Here is a 19,886-nt window from a genome sequence, read left to right as displayed (position 1 = left end):
TTATTTTTGTGTATGGTGTGAGATAGTGGTCAAGTTTCATTCTTTTGCATGTAGGTGTCCAATTTTCCCAGCACCATTTATTGAAGAGACTGTCTTTTTCCCACCGGATGTTTTTTCCTGCTTTATCAAATATTAGTTGCCCAAAGAGCCGAGGGTCCATTTCTGGGCTCTCTATTCTGTTCCATTGGTCTATGTGTCTGTTTTTGTGCCAGTACCATGCTGTCTTTGTGATCACAGCTTTGTAGTACAGCTCGAAATCCGGCATTGTGATGCCCCCAGCTTTGTTTTTCCTTTTCAACAGTTCCTTGGAGATTCGGGGCCTTTTCTGTTTCCATACAAATTTAAGGACTATTTGTTCCAGTTCTTTGAAAAATGTCCTCGGTATTTTGATCGGGATAGCATTGAAAGTGTAGATTGCTCTGGGTAGCATGGACATTTTAACTATGTTAATTCTTCCAATCCATGAGCATGGAATATCTTTCCATCTTTTTATGTCTTCCTCAATGTCTTTCAAGAGTGATTTATAGTTTCTAGAATATAGGTCCTTTACGTCTCTGGTTAAGTTAATTCCAAGGTAACGTATGGTTTTTGGTGCTATTGTAAATGGGATGGATTCCCTAATTTCTCTTTCTTCGGTCTCGTTATTCGTGTATAGAAATGCAACTGATTTCTGAGCATTGATTTTGTATCCCGCCACGTTACTGAATTGCTCTATAACTTCTAATAGTTTGGGAGTGGCTTCTTTTGGGTTTTCCATATAGAGTATCATGTCATCTGCAAAGAGAGACATTTTGACTTCTTCTTTGCCAATTTGAATACCTTTGATCCCTTTTTGTCGTCTGATTGCTGTTGCAAGGACTTCTAGTACTATGTTGAATAATAGTGGCGAGAGTGGGCATCCTTGTCGAGTTCCTGATCTTAAGGGAAAGGCTTCCAGCTTTTCCCCATTGAGAATAATATTTGCAGTAGGCTTTTCATAGATGGCTTTTATGAGATTGAGAAATGTACCTTCTATTCCTACACTCTGAAGGGTTTTAATCAGGAAAGGATGCTGTATTTTGTCAAATGCTTTTTCGGCATCGATTGAGAGGATCATATGGTTCCTGAGTCTTTTCTTGTTGATATGATGTATCACGCTGATTGATTTGCGAATATTGAACCACGCTTGCATCCCAGGTATGAATCCCACTTGATCGTGATGGATAATCCTTTTAATGTACTGTTGGATTCTATTAGCAAGTATCTTGTTGAGGATTTTGGCGTCCATATTCATTAGGGAAATCGGTCTGTAATTCTCCTTTTTGAGGGGGTCTTTGCCTGGTTTGGGGATCAAGGTAATATTGGCCTCATAGAATGAGTTTGGTAGCTTTCCTTCTGTTTCTATTTTTTGAAATAGCTTTAGGAGAATAGGTATTATTTCTTCTTTGAATGTTTGGTAGAATTCCCCAGGAAAACCGTCCGGGCCTGGAGTTTTGTTATTTGGAAGGTTGTTTATCACTGACTCAATTTCTTCATAATTAATTGGCCTGTTTAAGGAATCAATTTCTTCCGGTTTCAATCTTGGTAGTTTATAGGTTTCCAGGAAGGATTCCATCTCTTCCAGATTGCTTAGTTTATTGGCATATAGCTGTTGATAAAAATTTCTAATAATCCTTCCAATTTCAATGGTGTTCGTCGTGACCTCTCCTTTTTCATTCATAATTTTAATAATCTGGGTCCTTTCTCTTTTCTTTTGGATAAGTCTTGCCAGTGGTCTGTCAATTTTATTGATTCTCTCAAAGAACCAGCTTCTAGTCCTGTTGATCTGCTCTACTGTACTTCTGGTTTCTGCTTGATTGATTTCAGCTCTAATTTTGGTCAACTGCTTCCTCGTGCGTGGATTAGGCCTGTCCCTCTGTTGCTGTTCCAGCTTCTTGAGGTGAGAATATAAAAACTGCATTTTAGATTTTTCTATTCTTTTGAGTGAGGCTTGGATGGCTATGTATTTCCCCCTTAGGACTGCCTTTGCAGTATCCCATAGGTTTTGGACTGTTGTATTTTCATTCTCATTGGTCTCCATAAATTGTTTAATTTGATTTTTGATTTCCTGGTTTATCGAGTCATTCCTGAGCAGGATGGTTCTTAGTCTCCAAGTGTTTGAGTTTCTTCCAAATTTTTCCTTGTGGTTGAGTTCCAATTTCAGAGCGTTGTGGTCTGAGAATATGCAGGGGATAATTTCAATCTTTTGGTATCGGTTGAGACCTGTTTTGTGTCCCAGAACATGGTCTATTCTTGAGAATGTTCCATGGGCATTAGAATAGAATGAGTATTCTTTGGTTCTGGGGTGTAGTGTTCTATATATATCTATGAGGTCCAACTCGTCGAGTATGGCATTCAAAGCCTTTGATTCTTTGCTTAGTTTTTGCCAGGGTGTTCTGTCTATTTCTGAGAGTGGAGTGTTGAGGTCCCCTACTATTAATGTATTTTTATTTATATGTCTCTTTATTCTGGTTAAGAGTTGGCTTGTGTATCTTGCTGCTCCCCTGTTGGGGGCATATATATTTATAATTGTCATATCCACTTGTTGAATACTTCCCTTAAGAATAATATAGTGCCCTTCTGCATCTCTAACTATAGTCTGTAGTTTAAAATCCAATTTATCTGATATGAGAATTGCTACCCCAGCTTTCTTTTGAGGTCCATTTGCGTGAAAGATGGTACTCCATCCCCTTACTCTCAGTCTGAATGCATCTTTGGGTTCGAAATGAGTCTCTTGTAGACAGCAAATGGATGGGTCATTTCTTTTTATCCAATCTGCAACCCTGTGGCGTTTTATGGGATGGTTCAAACCATTTACATTAAGACTGATTACTGAGAGATATGATTTTAATGTTGCCATGTTGCCAGTAAAGTCTTTGTTTGTATTGGCTGTGACTTTCTGTTCTGTATCACTCTTGGGGCCTTTTTACTTTTATAGAACCCCCCGTAATATCTCCTGTAGGGCTGGTTTCGTGGTTACAAAATTGGTTAGTGACTGGCGATTCTGAAATGTCTTTATTTCTCCATCAATTCTGAATGACAGCCTTGCTGGATAAAGGATCCTTGGCGCCATTTACATTGAGACTGATTATTGAGAGATATGATTTTAATGATGTCATGTTCCCTATAAAGTCTTTGTTTCTATCGATTGTGACTTTCTGTTCTGTATCACTCTTGGGGCCTTTTTACCTTTATAGAACCCCCCTTAATATCTCCTGTAGGGCTGGTTTCGTGGTTATGAAATTGGTTAGTGACTGGCGATTCTGAAATGTCTTTATTTCTCCATCAATTCTGAATGACAGCCTTGCTGGATAAAGGATCCTTGGCTGCATGTTTTTCTCTGAAAGAGCTTTAAATATGCTCCCCCAACCCTTTCTCTCATTCCAGGTCTGTGTAGACAGGTCTGACGTAATTCTGATGCCTTCGCCTTGGTACGTGAGAAATTTCTTTGCCCTGGCCGCTTTCAATACTGTATCCTTGGATCTAATATTTGCGAATTGCACTATGACGTGATGTGGCGTAGGTTTGTCGTGGTTGAGCTTGGGAGGGGTCCTCTCTGCCTCTTGGACACGAATGTTTGTTTCCCTCACTAGATTAAGGAAGTTTTCAGCTACAATTTGTTCAAATATCTCTTCTAGACCTCTCTTTTTCTACACCCTCTCAGGGATGCCGATGATTATGACATTGGATCGTTTCATTGAGTCAGTAATCTCCCGTAATAACCTACATTCGTGGGCGTGGATTTTTTTAAGACCATCTTCTACTTTCGTTTTTTCCTCTATTAACCCATCCTCCAATTCACTAATACGTTCCTCTGTTTCGGTGACCCTGGACGTCAGAGGCTCTAGTTTTGCCTGCATTTGGCTCATAGAATTTTTAATTTCTGTCAGATTCGCTCTCATTTCCATACTTAGGGATTCTATATTCTCAGTAACCTTTTCATTAATACTTTTTTCAATTCTACTCATCATTTTGACCATCGTTACTCTGAATTCCATTTCTGATAATTTGGTTACATCCATATCCATTATTTCTGTGGCAGAGGCCACAGAATCACTGTCTTTTCTTTGCTGGGGGGTGCTTTTTCTTCTTGTCATTCTGATAAGGAGATGTTGCGGGGTTTCCAGAGCCCAAATTATTGACTGGGTCCCAGGCCGTGCCCCTTGTTTTATAGGGATCTTAGGGATGTGGGCTTCTTCTTTAAAGATTTCTTCTGAGAGTCAGAGCAGCAGCAGCCAAATTTCAGCCTCTTGTCATAGAACAGAGGGATCGCGGCCCGTTCTCCACTGATGTTCTGGCCACTTTAACTCCGTTACTGTTGGTGCTGCTCAACCCTGCATCGTCCCGGGATGTGCGCCCCACACCCGGTGCCCCAGCCCTCACTTCCAGGGCCGGCGCGTCTCTGTCCTTTGTGTTTCTAATGCCACCAGCTGCCAGCCGCCCCAGTGCGCTCCCGGATCTCCCGGTCTCAGTCTATTTCCGGTGAGCGCACCGGGATTCCGGAGTTCCGTGAGAAGCCTGGTGGCGCGCGCTCCCGGCTCGGGGTCTCAGTCTGCTGTTTCGCGGGTTTCTCGGTCCGTGAGTCCGCCCGCTCCCCCATGCAGGTGGCTACCTCTTCCCGGCGCCCGAACGCGGCTGCTCCCTCCCCCTTCCATTTATCTTCTGATATCTGTGCGAGGTTTCACGGCTCCCCGCTTCGTACCTCAATACTCAGCGCTGGAGATGTTCATTTGTAGAGATCCAGATGTATCTTCCTGTGTCTCAGGCTGATTCGTGGTTGTGTAGGCTGGTCTGGTACCTATCCAGCTTGACTCAGGGGACCGGCTGAAAAAGGGGTCCCCTACTCCTCCGCCATCTTAAATCCACCCCCTGTTTTCCTTCAGTAAATACCCAGAAGTGGAATTATTGGATTGGATGGTAACTCTATTTTTAGTTTTTTGAGGAACCTTCAAACTGTGTTCTCTAGTGACTGCACCAGCTTACATTCCTGCTAACAGTACACAAAGGTTCTCTTTATTCCACATCATCACTAACACTTCCTATTTTTCTATATTTTTTATACTGGACATTCTGACTAGTGGTAGGTGATATGTCATTGTGGTTTGATTTGCACTTTTTTTCTGATGATTAGTGATATGAGTATCTTTTCACATGTCTTTGGCCATCTGTTTGTCTTCTTTGGGAACATCGTCTATTCAGTACCTCTGCCCATTTTAATTGGGTTATTTGTGCATTTTTTTTTTTTTTTTGGTGTTGAGTTGTATGAATTGTCAGATGTATCATTTACAAATATCTTCTCCCATTCAGCAGGTTGACTTTTTATTTTGTTGTTGGTTTCCTTGCTGTACAAAAGCTTTTTAGTGTGATGTAGTCCCAACATGTTTTTGCTTTAGTTTTTCTTGACTGGGGAGACATATCCAGAAATTATTGTTGAAGTTGATGTCCAAGAGATTACTGCCTATGTTTTCTTTTAGAAATTTTATTGTTTCAGGTCTTATATTTAGATCTTTAATCCTTTTTGGGTTTATTTTTGGGTATGATGTCCAGTTTCATTCTTTTTCATATAGTTGCCCAATTTTTCCAACACCATTTTTGAAGAGACTATTTCCCCCCCTAGTATATTCTTCCTTCCTTTATCATAGATTAATTGACCACATAAGTGTGGGCTTCTGTCTGGGCTCTCTATCCTGTTCTGTTGATCTATGTGGCTATTTTTGTGCTAGTTCTATACTGTTTTGATTACGATAGCTTTGTAGTACAGTTTGAAATCTGGGATTGTGTTACCCCCAGTTTTGTTCTTCTTCCTCAAGATGGCTTTGGCTATTTGTGATCTTTTGTGGTTTCATACAAATTTTAGGATTATTTGTTCTTGTTCTGTGAAAAATACTATTGATATTTTGATACCAATTGCACTGAATCTATAGATTGCTTTGGATAGTTTGGATTTTTTTAACGTTAATTCTTCCAATCCATCAGCATGACATATCTTTCCATTTGTCTGGAATTTCTTCATCTTCTATTTCTTTCATCAATGTCTTATAGTCTTTAAAGTACTAGTGTTACACTTCCTTGGTCAGGTTTATTCCTAGGTATTTTATTATTTTTGGTGCAATTGTAAATGGAATTGCTTTCTTAATTTCTCTTTCTGCTCTTCTGTTATTAGTGCATAGAAATACAACAGATTTCTGTATATTGATTTTGAACTCTGCAGCTTTGTTGAATTTATTAGTTCTAGAACTAATAGGTAACCATAGGTACTTTTAATCAGTTTTCATCACCACACAATTCTCTTTATTTATTGTAATATTTAAAATTAGTTTAGTGCATACCTACCTATATGGAACCATGCCAGATTCAGTAAACAAAGAAAACACAAACATCTTCTTGCCATTTAGGGAATTATAATATTTTATAATAATGAGCAAATATAAAGCAGGCATTTATACAAAAGCATTAATACATGGAATTTTATAAATTGCATTTTAATGTTGCCTTATGGGAATTAACCTATAGCCCAGATCTTGCTAAAATTATTCTTATACTGGCAGATTTAAGGAACTTTTAGAAGTATGCTATTATTTCATAACAAGATCCTCCACAAGTGATAACAAAAAGGTGAATTCTTCAATATTTTACTTCCAAATTTAAAAACTTCCTATTTTTTGAGAATTTAGAGAGGTAAAAGGGAATAACTGTTAAGTGAGAACAAAAAATACTATATTTTTAATTAATTAAGATGTAGGTTTGAATCTAGATCAGATTAGAAGTAAAAGGCTAAATATGAACACAAATTCTTTTAATGGATTTTAACTTATGTTAAATATGGTGATGTATGAGTTACAAATTATATCCTCACATATTAATTTAGGTATAGAAAAATATGTGTTAATAGTATAGAAAAATGTGTGTTTTTAATGATTGAAAAATTTAATATTTTCACTTAGTTGGGTTTTAAAACATTTGAAATTCTGCTTTGGTCCCTAAGCATGACATGCTGTCGTATTTTTCATTAAGCTATTTCTAGTGTCACAAGCTTGCCTCACATGGCTTTGAATTATAAGACCTATATAAAGTAAGAGAAAGGCTGATGGGAAATTAATCTATGAAGTGAAAAAATAAGGTTTTAAGTATCACTATCAATCTTGTGAGGAGTGTTTATAAATTAACACAATCTTTAGTATAAAAATTACTAATATTTTATGATCAGTCATGTATCTGTTTATATCAATAGTCTAAAAATTTCCTTTAAATTGAGTGATTGACCTCCTTCCTGGTCAAGTATGCATTTTGCGCTTCCTGGTACTTTCTATCACAACCAGGGAAGTTTAAAGTGAGTGGAAGCATTTCTCAAACATTCTGTATTCAAAGCACAGCAGAAGGGTGGGAGAACTATCAATTCATTCATTGCCTGCGACGTAAAGTAACTCTAATCTGTGCCTCAGTGGGCTAAACTATGGCCATAAGAAACACTTGGTCTAAACAGCTCACTCTTAAAATCCATCTGAGCAAATGATAAACTATTCTCCATTTAGATTTCAATGTTTGGTATTCTCTATATTAACAAAGTCAATGAATTGCAAGTCTATCATACTAACAATTTTAGCTAAAGTTAACAAAAATTAAGGATTCTGTCTCCTCAAATGATTCATAAGACTTTATCACATTCAAAACTTCTATTTCTTTACCCTTTTTTATAGCAGCAACTGTTACAAGTAGTACAATGCCAAAACTCTAATTAAACCTGATGATCCTTATACCCTTTAAGACCTATACATTATGATGGTGTCCCAGAGATAATGCACATATATAAATACACACAAAAGTTGGCATGCACTTCAGCAGAAATATGAAAGCACTGAAGTTCACTAACATTATATTAATAGGGACTGAATTAAATTATTCACCTAGTCACTGCTCTGGGGAAGTGGCATAATACAGTGCAAGTTAAAGGAATCCAATCTCTGACTTTAAGAAATTAATAATCTAGGCAAGCAATGTTTTCAAGAATATATAAAAATATATAAATTTAGAACACTGTAAGTATAAACCCACAGGTATTATTTTTAAGAAGAAAGAGATCCTGATATTTATGAAGTGCTTACTATCTGCAAGTCATGATATTAAGTGCTGTAATAAATCAATCTCATTGACTTTTCACAAAGACCCAATGAGATAGATATTTACATCCCCATTTTAAACCGGAAACCAAGATTCAAAGCAGTTGACTTGTCCAAGATCACATAGTCAAGTAAATGGCAGAAGTAGGGACTCTACTTCTGTATTTATTGATACCAAATATACACTTTAACCATTTCACAACTATTTACTGCACGATCAGTGAAACCTTTATTATGGGACACATAAATGAGACATTTGGAAAAGGTTCTTTTAAAAAATACCTTTAATATTTATTTGCTTAGTAATAAATTAAGCAGCTATCTGTAAAACATACTATATTGTGGAAAAATAAACCAAATAAATACACCTCACACTCTAAGACAGAATTTGTTATTTTACTTCACTTAGTTAAATATCTAGAGACCAAATAGGAATCAATTCTTACATTATTGATCCAGAATATTTTAAAATTAGACTGCATATCATAAAATTGTGCAAAAATTATATGATTTCATACAGTGAAAATGTTTGTTAGTATCTGCAACAAAGATAATTCCTTGGGAAGTAAGTTGTTATTTCTTTCTTTCTTTTTTTCACTTGCGGCATGACAAACGGTTTTTACTATGCCTTGAACACTGCTAACAAATTTTCTTAAGAGAGGATGAGAACTTTATATTAGTTTTAAGTTCTCAAGTCAAGGTTCTATTGTGTTAATAACTTCATTATTTAAGTTTTAAGAAATATTGTTATCAAAATAGGAAATATGTATTTTCATAATATTTATGTTAAAAATGTAAGTATACAAAAGTAATTACACAGTGCTAGCTCAACTTTTAAAAAATAAGTAGAAAAAGATTTAAAAGAAAAATACCAAAATGTTTCCACTCATTAGCTCTAGATGATGATCTTTGTTTTTATTTTGTTTTGTTTTCTTTTTGAGGTTCTTATATCACTGGTTTGTGCTTTTTTCCCACTTATTCAAGGATATGTTACTTTTCTAATCAGAAAAAAAAAATTAACAAACTTCATCAGTTAAATTTTAAGCTCAATTTTAGATTCGTATGCAAGAATATTTTTAAGAATTAAAAAAAAATCATCTCTGATCAGGTTTCCCCTGTGCATGCAATAAGGAAGAGAATTATCAGCTAATAATTTTAAAACAAAAATATGTTGTCTCAAATGAAGTCTGTTTATTCATTTCTCACCATGTGCTAGCAATCCTAAACAGTGTCAGTGACAAAATGCCCCTAAGTTCTAAACTATCTGCACCTGGGTCTATCACACCTACTCCAACTCATCCCAACCCCAGCCACATTGCCTTCGATGTAATTTAGACTATGGTCATTTCTTTTTACTATTATTAAAACAATGCAAAATAGGATTTATGTATCAGTAGTAAGAAGAATAACAAGAAACTGACAAATACAACCTTAAAGCCAATACGAAACATTCATTTAAACCATTTTTAACTTTATGTTTTATAGGGACTGAAGAGGAAGATGAAGGAGATGACCTTTTGCTTAGGTCTGTAGATGAGTTCTGGTGGTTTCCTCATATGTGGAGCCATATGCAGCCTCACCTCTTCCACAATGAGTCATCTTTAGTTGAACAGATGATTCTCAACAAGGAATTTGCACTGGTGAGCATATTTTATTGCAATATTTTCATACTATGAATTGTGATATATATCAGTGGGTTGTAAAATCAATTTACTGGGTTGAATACAACAGAAATAGAACAGACGATATCAGAAAGCGCATCACACATATAGGGTACATATTGTTTTGTGTTACTTTGTTCAGGCTTGTGTGTGTACATGTATAGGGCCGTGTTGTAGTATAAAATGTATTTCAAAAAGTTGATCATTGTCAGAAAGTTACCATCTTTTGTTTTATGGAAGAATTATTCTTGCACCTATGAGGAAGAAATACAGTACTTTCTTTATTGTATTCCTGATACATTATAATTACATCCCAAAAAGCATTTATAGTAAGGAGAAATGAATGGATGGATGAATCGAATCATTAGAGCAATGACTGAGAACCAGAGGTTCTCAAACTGCAGCATGTAACCTTTTCACCTAAGAGATTTTTTAAAACACAGACTGCTGGGCCCAATTCTGAAGTTTCTGATTCAATAGATCGTTAGAGAGGCCTGAGAATTTGCATTTCTAACAAAGTATCAGAGGGCCCAGAGGCCAAATCCGGCCTGCTGCTTGCTTTTTCTTGTCCCTGAGCTAAGATACTTTGGATCCTTGGAGGGTTTTTTTGTTTGTTTGTTTGATTGTCATTTTTAAATGATCGACTAACAATCAAAGGCACGATAATACTTTGTGACATAAAGGTTATATAAAATTCAAACTTTAATGAAAATAAATACAGTGTTGTTGGAATACTGCCACACTCTTACCTTTATGTGTTGTCTACAGCTGCTTTTGCTCTACAGCAGAGTTGAGTAGTTGCAAAAGAGACCACATACGGCTCACAAAGCCTAAAATATCTACCTTTACTGAAAAAGTTTGCCCTCCCTGCTCTATATTAGGTAAACCGTGCATCCCTGCAACGATTTAAAGAAAAGCATTTTTTTCCCCCAGAAAAACACTCAGATGCCCATTCTCACATCTTCACACGGTGGGAACAGATAGTCACAAAGAGTATATGGATCACCCAAAGACCCTGGGCCTCAGTTAAACCTATCTTAAAATAAACAGTTTTCATTTAAAATAAAGAATTAATTTGCACTGCATGATTGTTAATGTTTCATTTTTTTTTTAAACCACATTAGGAGGCAGAGACCTAAGGCCAAATGAGCACTACGATATTTTAGGAAGTTATGCCTAGTTATTATGTTAATGGTTCACCATTCTTTCCATCTCTAAATCCCCAGACCTGTGTCGGATCTGTGCATAGTATCCTTACGAGTAAGTGTGTGTACTGCAAAAAGCAATTAAGACCATGGACACAGGTACCAGAATGCCTGTGTTTAAATCCCGACCTTCTGTCATTGGCTTCCTTGATCTTGAACAAAAATTACTTACCCTGTGTCTCCGTCTCCCTATCGGTAAAAATGAGGATAATAGTAACAACTACCTCATAGGACTATACTGATACATATTTGAGGATATGATATATATTTGAGGATACATGCTTAGAGCAGTGCCTGCAATACAGTAAGCACTCAATAGGTGTTAACCAATTATGATGTTCCAAAATCCAGACAAGTACGCAGTTATGTTTCGCTGTATAAAAGCCAAATATTTTTTTAAATCACATAACTTTCAAGAAATGTCTAATAAATTTTGTACTATTTCATAGCATTGTAAAATTAAGTAAATATTCCCTTTTCAAAAAATAAACTTACCTTGAGTAAGCATGCCGAATTCTCTCTTTGCAGTTACCTTGATAATAAACTGTTTATCATTTTACTTAAACCTCCCCTACCTCACTTTCACTGTGAAGGCTTGCTTTTTAAGCATGTGGGTTATATTTCATAATGGTTGATTTCACCTGTTTGTATAATTTCTTTTTTAAAAAAGCGATGCCAAAAGCACTGGGAAAGACTCAGATGTAATTGCTTTGTAATGAAATGTTGAAAGCTATTTAGAGTTCATTCAGAGCAATTACATTTGTTTAGTCAGTGTGGCTAGATGCTAGACTGAAGCCCATAAATACATTTTGTAAAAAATAATCTTATTATATGTTGCATAGGCAAAAGATTACAACTAAAATGAGGTCTATTAAACACACATACTGAAATGACATGGCTCTTTTCCTTCTGGAGTTCACCTCAAAACTTCCTAGGACTCTTCAAGCAGTGACATTCAAAACCCATCTTTAGCTGTAAACATAGGATGACAATAAGTGTGTTGTCCAGATAACCAGGGAATGTATTTCTTTCCTATTAAATTATTATCTTTCCACATCCAGATGACACTTCAAAGCCATCAACAGTATCAAGATGGGATAGAATAGCAGAAAGCTCTGCATGAGATATTGGCAGGCTATATTTTAGTCCTGACTGCAAGTAACAAGTTCTAATACAGCTGGCATCTCATTTAATGTCTTCATGCCTCGGTTTCCACCCCCGAAATAGTAATGATTTCTTCTTTCATTCTCTTAAACACAAAGTTTTTAGATAATTAATTTACATCAGCTCATCTGCCAACCAAAAGCACTAGACTGGATAATCCACTGATCGATTCCATTTCTAAAATTCTGTGATCATTGAGAACATCGCTCCACAAATCTGTAATGAACATCTTGAAATACTCATCTACTTGCAATTGAAGCAATTATGGAAAGACATTTTCAAACTAAATGACCAATTTAAACTGAAAAAGTCAAAAGTGTTTAAATCTCTTTTTTTTTTTTATTCCAACCTGATATTCTTTGGTAGGACCTTGGCTGTCAGAGGGGTTATCAGTCAAAAGCACAGTTATTCTCACACCTACAAAAATGATTCAAATGACATGTTAATAATTTTATATTGATGTTTCAAAAGCAGTTAAACAATCAGAATGGTTTTATTTGTAGTGTTTGTCCAAATTCTGTATGGATAGAGTTCATTTTCTGTTGTAATATGTCTAAAAATCAAGAGAGAAATATATTGCAACACTGTTTCTTTACTGTTTCATCATTTTAGAAGAGCTTTCATTACTGTAAAGCATTGCCATTTCTTCTTTTTTTTGTCAATAACATTTTTTATTGAAGTATAGTTAGTAGTGTTATATTAGTTTCAGGCGTACAATATAATGATTCAACAATTCCATCCATTATTCAGTGCTCATCACAATAAGTGTACTCTTAATTCCCTATATCTATTTCATCCATCCTCCCAACCACCTCCCCTCTGGCAACCACCAGGTTGTTCTCTGTATTTAAGAGTCTGGTTTTTTTTGTTTTTCTCTTTTTACTTCATTTGTTTCTTAAATCATTCATCTGAGTGAGGTCATATGGTATTTGTCATTCTCTTCCTGACTTATTTCACTTAGCATTTTACCCACTAGTCCATCCCTGTTGTTGCAGATGGCAGGATCCCATTCTTTGCTGAGTACTATTCCATTGTGTATATATACCACACCTCTATCCATTCCTCTACAGGTGGGCACTTGGGTTGCTTCCATATCCTAGCTATTGTAATAATGCTGCAATAAACATAGGGGTACATATAGAGGGGTACTTTTTTTTAAATTAGTGTTTTCATTTTCCTTGGGTAGATACCCAGTAGCAGAATTGCTGAATCATATGATATTTCTATTTTTAGTTTTTTGAGGAACCTCCATACTGTTTTCCACAGTGGCTGCCTTAATTTATATTCCCACCAATGGTACACAAGGGTTCCTTTCTCTACACCCTTGCCAACGCTTGTTCTTTCTTGTCTTTTTGATTCTAACCATTCTTACAGTTGTGAAGTGGTATCTCATCATGGTTTTGATTTGCATTTCTCTGATAATTAATGTTTTTGAACATCTTTTCATGTGTCTGTTGGTCATTTGTGTCTTTTTTTGGAAAATTGTCTATTCAGGTACTCTGCCCACTGTTGAATCAGATTGTTTTTTTCATGTTGAGCTGTATAAATTCTTTATGTATTTTGGATGTTAACCCCTTATCGGATATATCATTTGCAAACATCTTCTTCCATTCAGTAGGTTGCAATGTTGTTTTGTTGATTTCTCTTGCTGTGCAGAAGCTTTTTATTTTGGTGTAGTCCCAAAGGTTTAATTTTGTTTTTGTTTCCCTTGCCTGAGGAGAAATATCTAAAAAAAAAAAAAAAAAATGTTTCTATGGCTGATGTCAAGGAAATTACTGCTTTCTTCTAGGAGTCTTATGGTTTCAGGTCTCACATTTAAGTCCTTAATCCATTTTGAATACATTTTTGTGTATGGTATAAGAAAGTTGTCCAGTTTCATTCTTTTGCATATAGCTGTCCTGTTTTCCCAATACCATTTGTTGAAGAGACTATCTTTTTCTCATTGCATTTTCTTGCATCCTTTGTTATAGATTAATTGATCATATAATTGTCGGTTTATTTCTGGGCTCCCTAATCTGTTCTATTGATCTGTGTGTCTATTTGTGTGCCAATACTTTCCTGTTTTGATCACTACAACTTTGTTCTTCTTTTTCAGGATTGCTTTGGCTAGCTGTAATCTTTTATGTTTCCATATAAATTTAGGATTATTTGTTCTAGTTCTATGAAAAATGTCATTGGTATTTTCATAGGCATAGTATTAAATCTATAGATTGTTTAGGTAGTATGGATATGTTAACAATATTGGTCCTTCCAATCCATAAGCACAGAGTATCTTTCCATTTGTGTCATCCTCCTTTACTTTTATCAGAGGTTTATAGTTTTTGGAATACAGATGTTAAACCTCCTTGGTTAGGTTTATTCTTAGGTATTTTATATTTTTGGTGTAATTGTAAATGGGATTGTTTTCTCAATTTCTCTTTCCACTACTTCCTTATTAGTGCAAAGAAACTCAACATTTTTCTGTATATTAATTTTGTAATGGTAATTCTGTAATTTGTGTCTTTACTCCATTCAGTTATCAGTTCCGATAGTTTTCAAAGCACTATTATTTCTAAATCCATGCACATTTATGTATGTGGTGTGAATGCATGTGTGTATATATAGGAGGTTATGTGTATGTATATGCTTATCCATGAACACATGTGTATACAGTGTATGAATGTGTTTATGTGTGCATATATATCTGTGTGCATGCCTATTACATGAACATATATGCCATGTGAGTGCCTGTATGCTTGTATATAGGTGTATAGGTGTTAGTTGAATGGTAAGTATAGTCGACCAAGATACATTAATTATAAGATACTAAACTTGTATGGCAGTAGGGAGGGGAAAATATATTTTGATTCTTTCCTTTAGTAAACTGTACATTTTTTGCTTTCCATCTTTTTTGCTTGACCATCTCACTAACTAGAAGCAATGCTTTTTTGCTTGACCATCTCGCTAACTAGAAGCAATGCTTCAAAGATGACAACAGACAAACAAAAGCTCAAGAGAATGGGAAACATTGGCTAACATTAAAGCACTTGATGAAAATGTTACCAAAAATCATTCCTGACTTAACCCACACCTCTCTTTCAAACCTAGAGAACAAGAGTGCCTGTAGCATAAACCAGGATTATTTCTTTTTATTTCACAACAGATTTGTGGAGAAAAAAAGAAATTAATACATATCATTTTGTTGTTTTAAGTTTTGTGTATAGACTCATTAACATTTTCAAATGAATGAGTCCCTTCAGTTCACTAATAGTAGTAGTAGACCATAAATATCCTGAAGGGAAAAAAACAAAAAACGAAGAAAACTTGTCTTCAGTGATAACTTTTCAATAATTATATATTTTTCTTGACATTTTGTTAAATAGTCATGCATCTTATTTATGAATAAGTAAGAATTCTTGAAATAAAGGCGTAAGTTTTTAAATCTACTTTCAAAATGCTACACATATTTATGAACTCTGTATATTTTTTTCCATACTTAGCTTTTCTGTTAAGAAAAATGCTGACATTTAAATTGTTCTCATAAAAACTCAGACTCATCAAAGAGTAACTATGGAAAATTTTTAAGTATCACTTATGTAGAGGATTTAATTAAAAAAATAAAATGAGTGTAATATTGGAATTCATGGCACAAAGATATAAAACAGAGCTGCCTTTCAATAGCTGCTATGCTTACGTCTTTACTAAATTACGCAGTATACAGACTTATGCTGTACAACAAATACAAAATATCAAAAAACCTGATAGTTATAGTTAATAGGGTGTTTCAAAGATAGAAAATTTAGAGAAGGTAAGAATATTAAGTAGAAAATAAAATTGTGACCAAATATTGACTTAATGAAAGTTCACAAGGTAGCAAATAATGTATTTTGAACGTTCAATAATGAACAAGGCAGTCTGTGAACTCAGCAGAATAGATACTTACATAAGCATGAAGCATTTAAATAAAATATAAAGAAGCAAAACATCCAAGCATAGACAAATTTGAAAGATTTTTGGCAATCGCATGAACTTTTGAGAGATTCTGAACTTTTATAAACCTAATCTCAGAAATGAGATCCCATCATTTTTACCATACACTACTCATTAGAAGATAGTCATGAAGTCCAGCCCATCATTAAAGGGAGGGGAATTCAACAAGGTAACGAATACCAATAGGCAGAAATCATTGGAAGTCAAAAGTTGCCTTCACATCTAATTAGAAATAAGGGACATAAGGACTCCTGTATGATAGAAGTCACATTTATTTCTTCACTAATTTGAAAAATATTTGCATATGAACTAAACCATTGAACTCCAAGTCTTTATTCTGAAGCTTAATGCCAATTATATCCCACTAAGCCAAAAATATTGATTCATCTAACACTTCTCTTTTTTTCATCCAATCCATTGCCTTTAGTTGAAAATATATTTATGGCCGTTGAATTCTTATCACCTCTACTACTAAGTACTTAGTCTAAATTATAGTTGTATCTTTTTTTATAAGTTTTATTGATGTTGATATTAACATATACAATTCATCCATATAAAATTCAGTGATTTTTAGTATATCCACAGATTTGTGCAAACTTCACCAGAAAGAACTTTAAAACATCTTTATCACCTCCAAAAAAAAGTCTGTACCCATTAGCAGTCATTCCCCTCTCTCCAGCTCCTCCAACCCTAGGAAATTATTAATTTACTTTCCATTTCTATAGATTTTCTTATTTTGAACATTTTATTTTATATAAATGGAATAATAAAATATGTGTGTGGTCTTTTATGATTGGCTTTTTTCATTTAACAAAGTGCTTTGAGGTCATATACATTGTAGCATGTATCAGTACTTTGTTCCTTTTATATCCAAGTAATATTCCATTGCTATGTTTATGTTATATTTTATTTATCCATTCATCAGTTGATAGACACATTTCTACTTTTTGGTTATTTTTTATATGTTGCTAGAAACATTCATTTGCAAATTTTTGCATGGACATATGTTTTCATTTATCATTATACTTACCCAGGAGTGGAACTGTTGGGTCAGTGGTATTTCTATGCTTAACATTTTGAAAAACTGCCAGACTATTTCTAAATTGTCTACACCGGTTTACATTCCCACCAACAGTGCATAAGGATTCTAATTACTCAACATCCTTGTCAACCCTTGTTATTAACTGTCTTTTCCATTGTAACTATCTTAGTGGGTACAAAGTGGTATCAAATTATGTTGTGATTTGCATTTCCCTAATGGTAATGATGTTGGGCATCTTTTTATATGCCTCTCAGCTCTCATATATCTTCATTGGAGAAATGTCTGGTCAGATCTTTTCTCATTTTTTAGTTGAGTTAGTGACCTTTTGTTATTTACATGCAAGAAATTTTTGTGTATTCTTATACAAGTACTTTATCAGACCTATGATTTGCAAATTTTTTCTCCATATGTGGATTGTTTTTTCACTTTCTGAACAGTGTCTTTTGAAACATAAAAGTTTTTAATTTTGATAAGGTCCATTTTATCTTTTTTTGTGTGCCTTTTACTTCTTGCATCAACCCTAAAAAGGCTTTGCTTAACCCAAGGTCATAAAAGTGTACTCCTATATTTGCTTCTAAGAGTTATATAGTATGAACTCTTATGTGTGGTTATGTGATGCATTTAGTTAATTCTTTTGTGAAGTACAACTTCATTCTTTCACATGTAGATACCTGGTTGTACCTGCATTATTTGTTGAAAAGACTATTCTTTCCCCCACCAAATTGTCTTGGTACTTCTGTCAAAAATAAATTGACTTTAAATGTAAAGAAATATTTCTAGACTCTTGGTTCTATCATTTATCTCTATGCCTGCCCTTGCGCTAGATCTCATCATCTTGATTACTGTATATTCATAAGTTTTGATATTGGGAATTGTAAGTCCTCCAACTTTGTTCTTTTCTTTCAAAATTGTTTTGTCTATTCTGGGTCCTTTGCAATTTCATATGAATTTTAGAATCAGCTTATCAATTTCTGCACAATGGCTAGCTGGGATTCTGACAGATAGCATTGAATCCACAGATCAATTTGGGAAATGCTCCCATCTTAACAATATTAAGTCTTCTGATCTAGGTACATGAGCTGTTTTTCCATTTATTTAGGTCTTCCTTAGTTTTTTTTCAACAATACTTTCTAATTTTCAGAGTTTGTGTTCCACATTTTGATCAAATGCATTCCTAAGTATTGTATTCTTTTTGATGCTATTGTACATGGAATTGTTACTTAATTTCACTTTCACGTTTATTTTTATAGAGAGAAGTACAATTGATTTTTGTATATGGATCTTTTAACCTTCAGATTTGCTGAATTCATTTACTAGTTCTAGAGTTATTTTAGTGGATTCTTCAGGATAATTTGTATGTAAGATCTTATCATTTGTAAATAAAGATAGTTTTACTTCTTTTCTAATCTGGATACATTTTATATCATTTTCTTCTCCAATTTCCTTGGTGAGAACCTCCCCTATAAGGGTGAATAGAAATGACAAGCACAAAAATCCTTGTCTTATTCCTGAACTTAGGAGGGAAGCATCCATTATTTCACCATTAAGCATGATGCTAGTTACAGGTTTTTTGTAGATACCCATTATCAAGTTAAAGTTCCTAGATCTATTCCTACTCAGTTGAATATTTTTATTATTAAAGAATGTTGACATTTTTATACATTTTGAGGGAGGTTTATTCAGTTGATTATGTTTTTCTGTTTATTTTATTGATATGATGTATTGTGTTAATTTGTTTTTTAGATGTTAAACCTTACATTCCTGATAAGTCTCAGTTAGTCCTGGAGTATAATGCTTTTTATATTTTGCTGAATTTGCATGTACATTCAAAGAGATATCGGTTTGTCCTTGTCTTTTTTTTTTTTTTTTAAGATTTTATGTATTTATTTGACAGAGACAGCCAGCGAGAGAAGGAACACAAGCAGGGGGAGTGGGAGAGGAAGAAGCAGGCTCCTAGCAGAGGAGGAGCCTGATGTGGGGCTCGATCCCAGAACGCTGGGATCACGCCCTGGGCCGAAGGCAGACACTTAACGACTGTGCCACCCAGGCGCCCCTGTCCTTGTCTTTTATCATGATATCTTTGTCTGGTTTTGGTGGTAGGCTAATACTAGCCTCATAGAATTAGTTGAGAAACGCTCTCTCCTCTCTGTGTTTTGAAAGAATCTGTCCATGATTGGTATTAATTCTTTACATGTTTGGTAGAACTCACAAGTGAAATTGCCTGGCCTGGCTTTTCCATGTGGAAAACTTTTAAATTATTAAATCAATCTCTACTTGTTAGATCCAAATCCAAATCTATTTGGATTTTTTAGCTCCACTTCAATCAGTTTTAGTACTTCATGTGTTTTTACGAATTTATCCATTTCACCTAAGTTAGCTAATTTTTTGGTATAGAGTGTTCATAATATCCCTTATGGCTCTTTTGAGTTTTATAAAGTTAGTAGTATTGTCTTTTTTTGTTCTTGTTTTTACCAGTTTGAAACTCCATTAATTACCTGCAGCATGCTCTACGGTTTTTCAATAATGCCTTAAGGTGTAGACTTTACCATAAACTGAATCAATAAAGTGCATTCCTTTTTGCAGAAAGTAGTCTTTGAAGAAGGTCTATGAGACTTTTTCCAACCACAAGAGTGTTCTTAGCTGTCCTTTTCCTTGGTTCTCTCTATTAAACTTCTTGTTTGGTCTATTATTAGCTTGTTGTGAATTTTAA

General features: G+C 34.7%; 1 protein-coding gene across 1 annotated transcript in view; it reads left to right on the top strand.

Moving 5' to 3' along the window:
* The window catches only part of LOC103661767 (N-deacetylase and N-sulfotransferase 4), a 237,915-nt gene that overhangs the window by 108,906 nt on the left and 109,123 nt on the right, over positions 1 to 19,886 (top strand). Inside the window, exon 3 of the mRNA XM_008689458.1 lies at positions 9,621 to 9,775. Within this exon, the coding sequence (XP_008687680.1) occupies positions 9,621 to 9,775 (155 nt within the window). The remainder of the gene's footprint in view (positions 1 to 9,620; positions 9,776 to 19,886) is intronic.

This window comes from Ursus maritimus, unplaced genomic scaffold (genome assembly GCF_017311325.1).
Source record: "Ursus maritimus isolate PB19 unplaced genomic scaffold, ASM1731132v1 scaffold_11, whole genome shotgun sequence".
In the NCBI taxonomy this organism is placed as follows: domain Eukaryota; kingdom Metazoa; phylum Chordata; class Mammalia; order Carnivora; family Ursidae; genus Ursus; species Ursus maritimus.
This window is presented reverse-complemented; position numbering and strand designations above follow the sequence as displayed.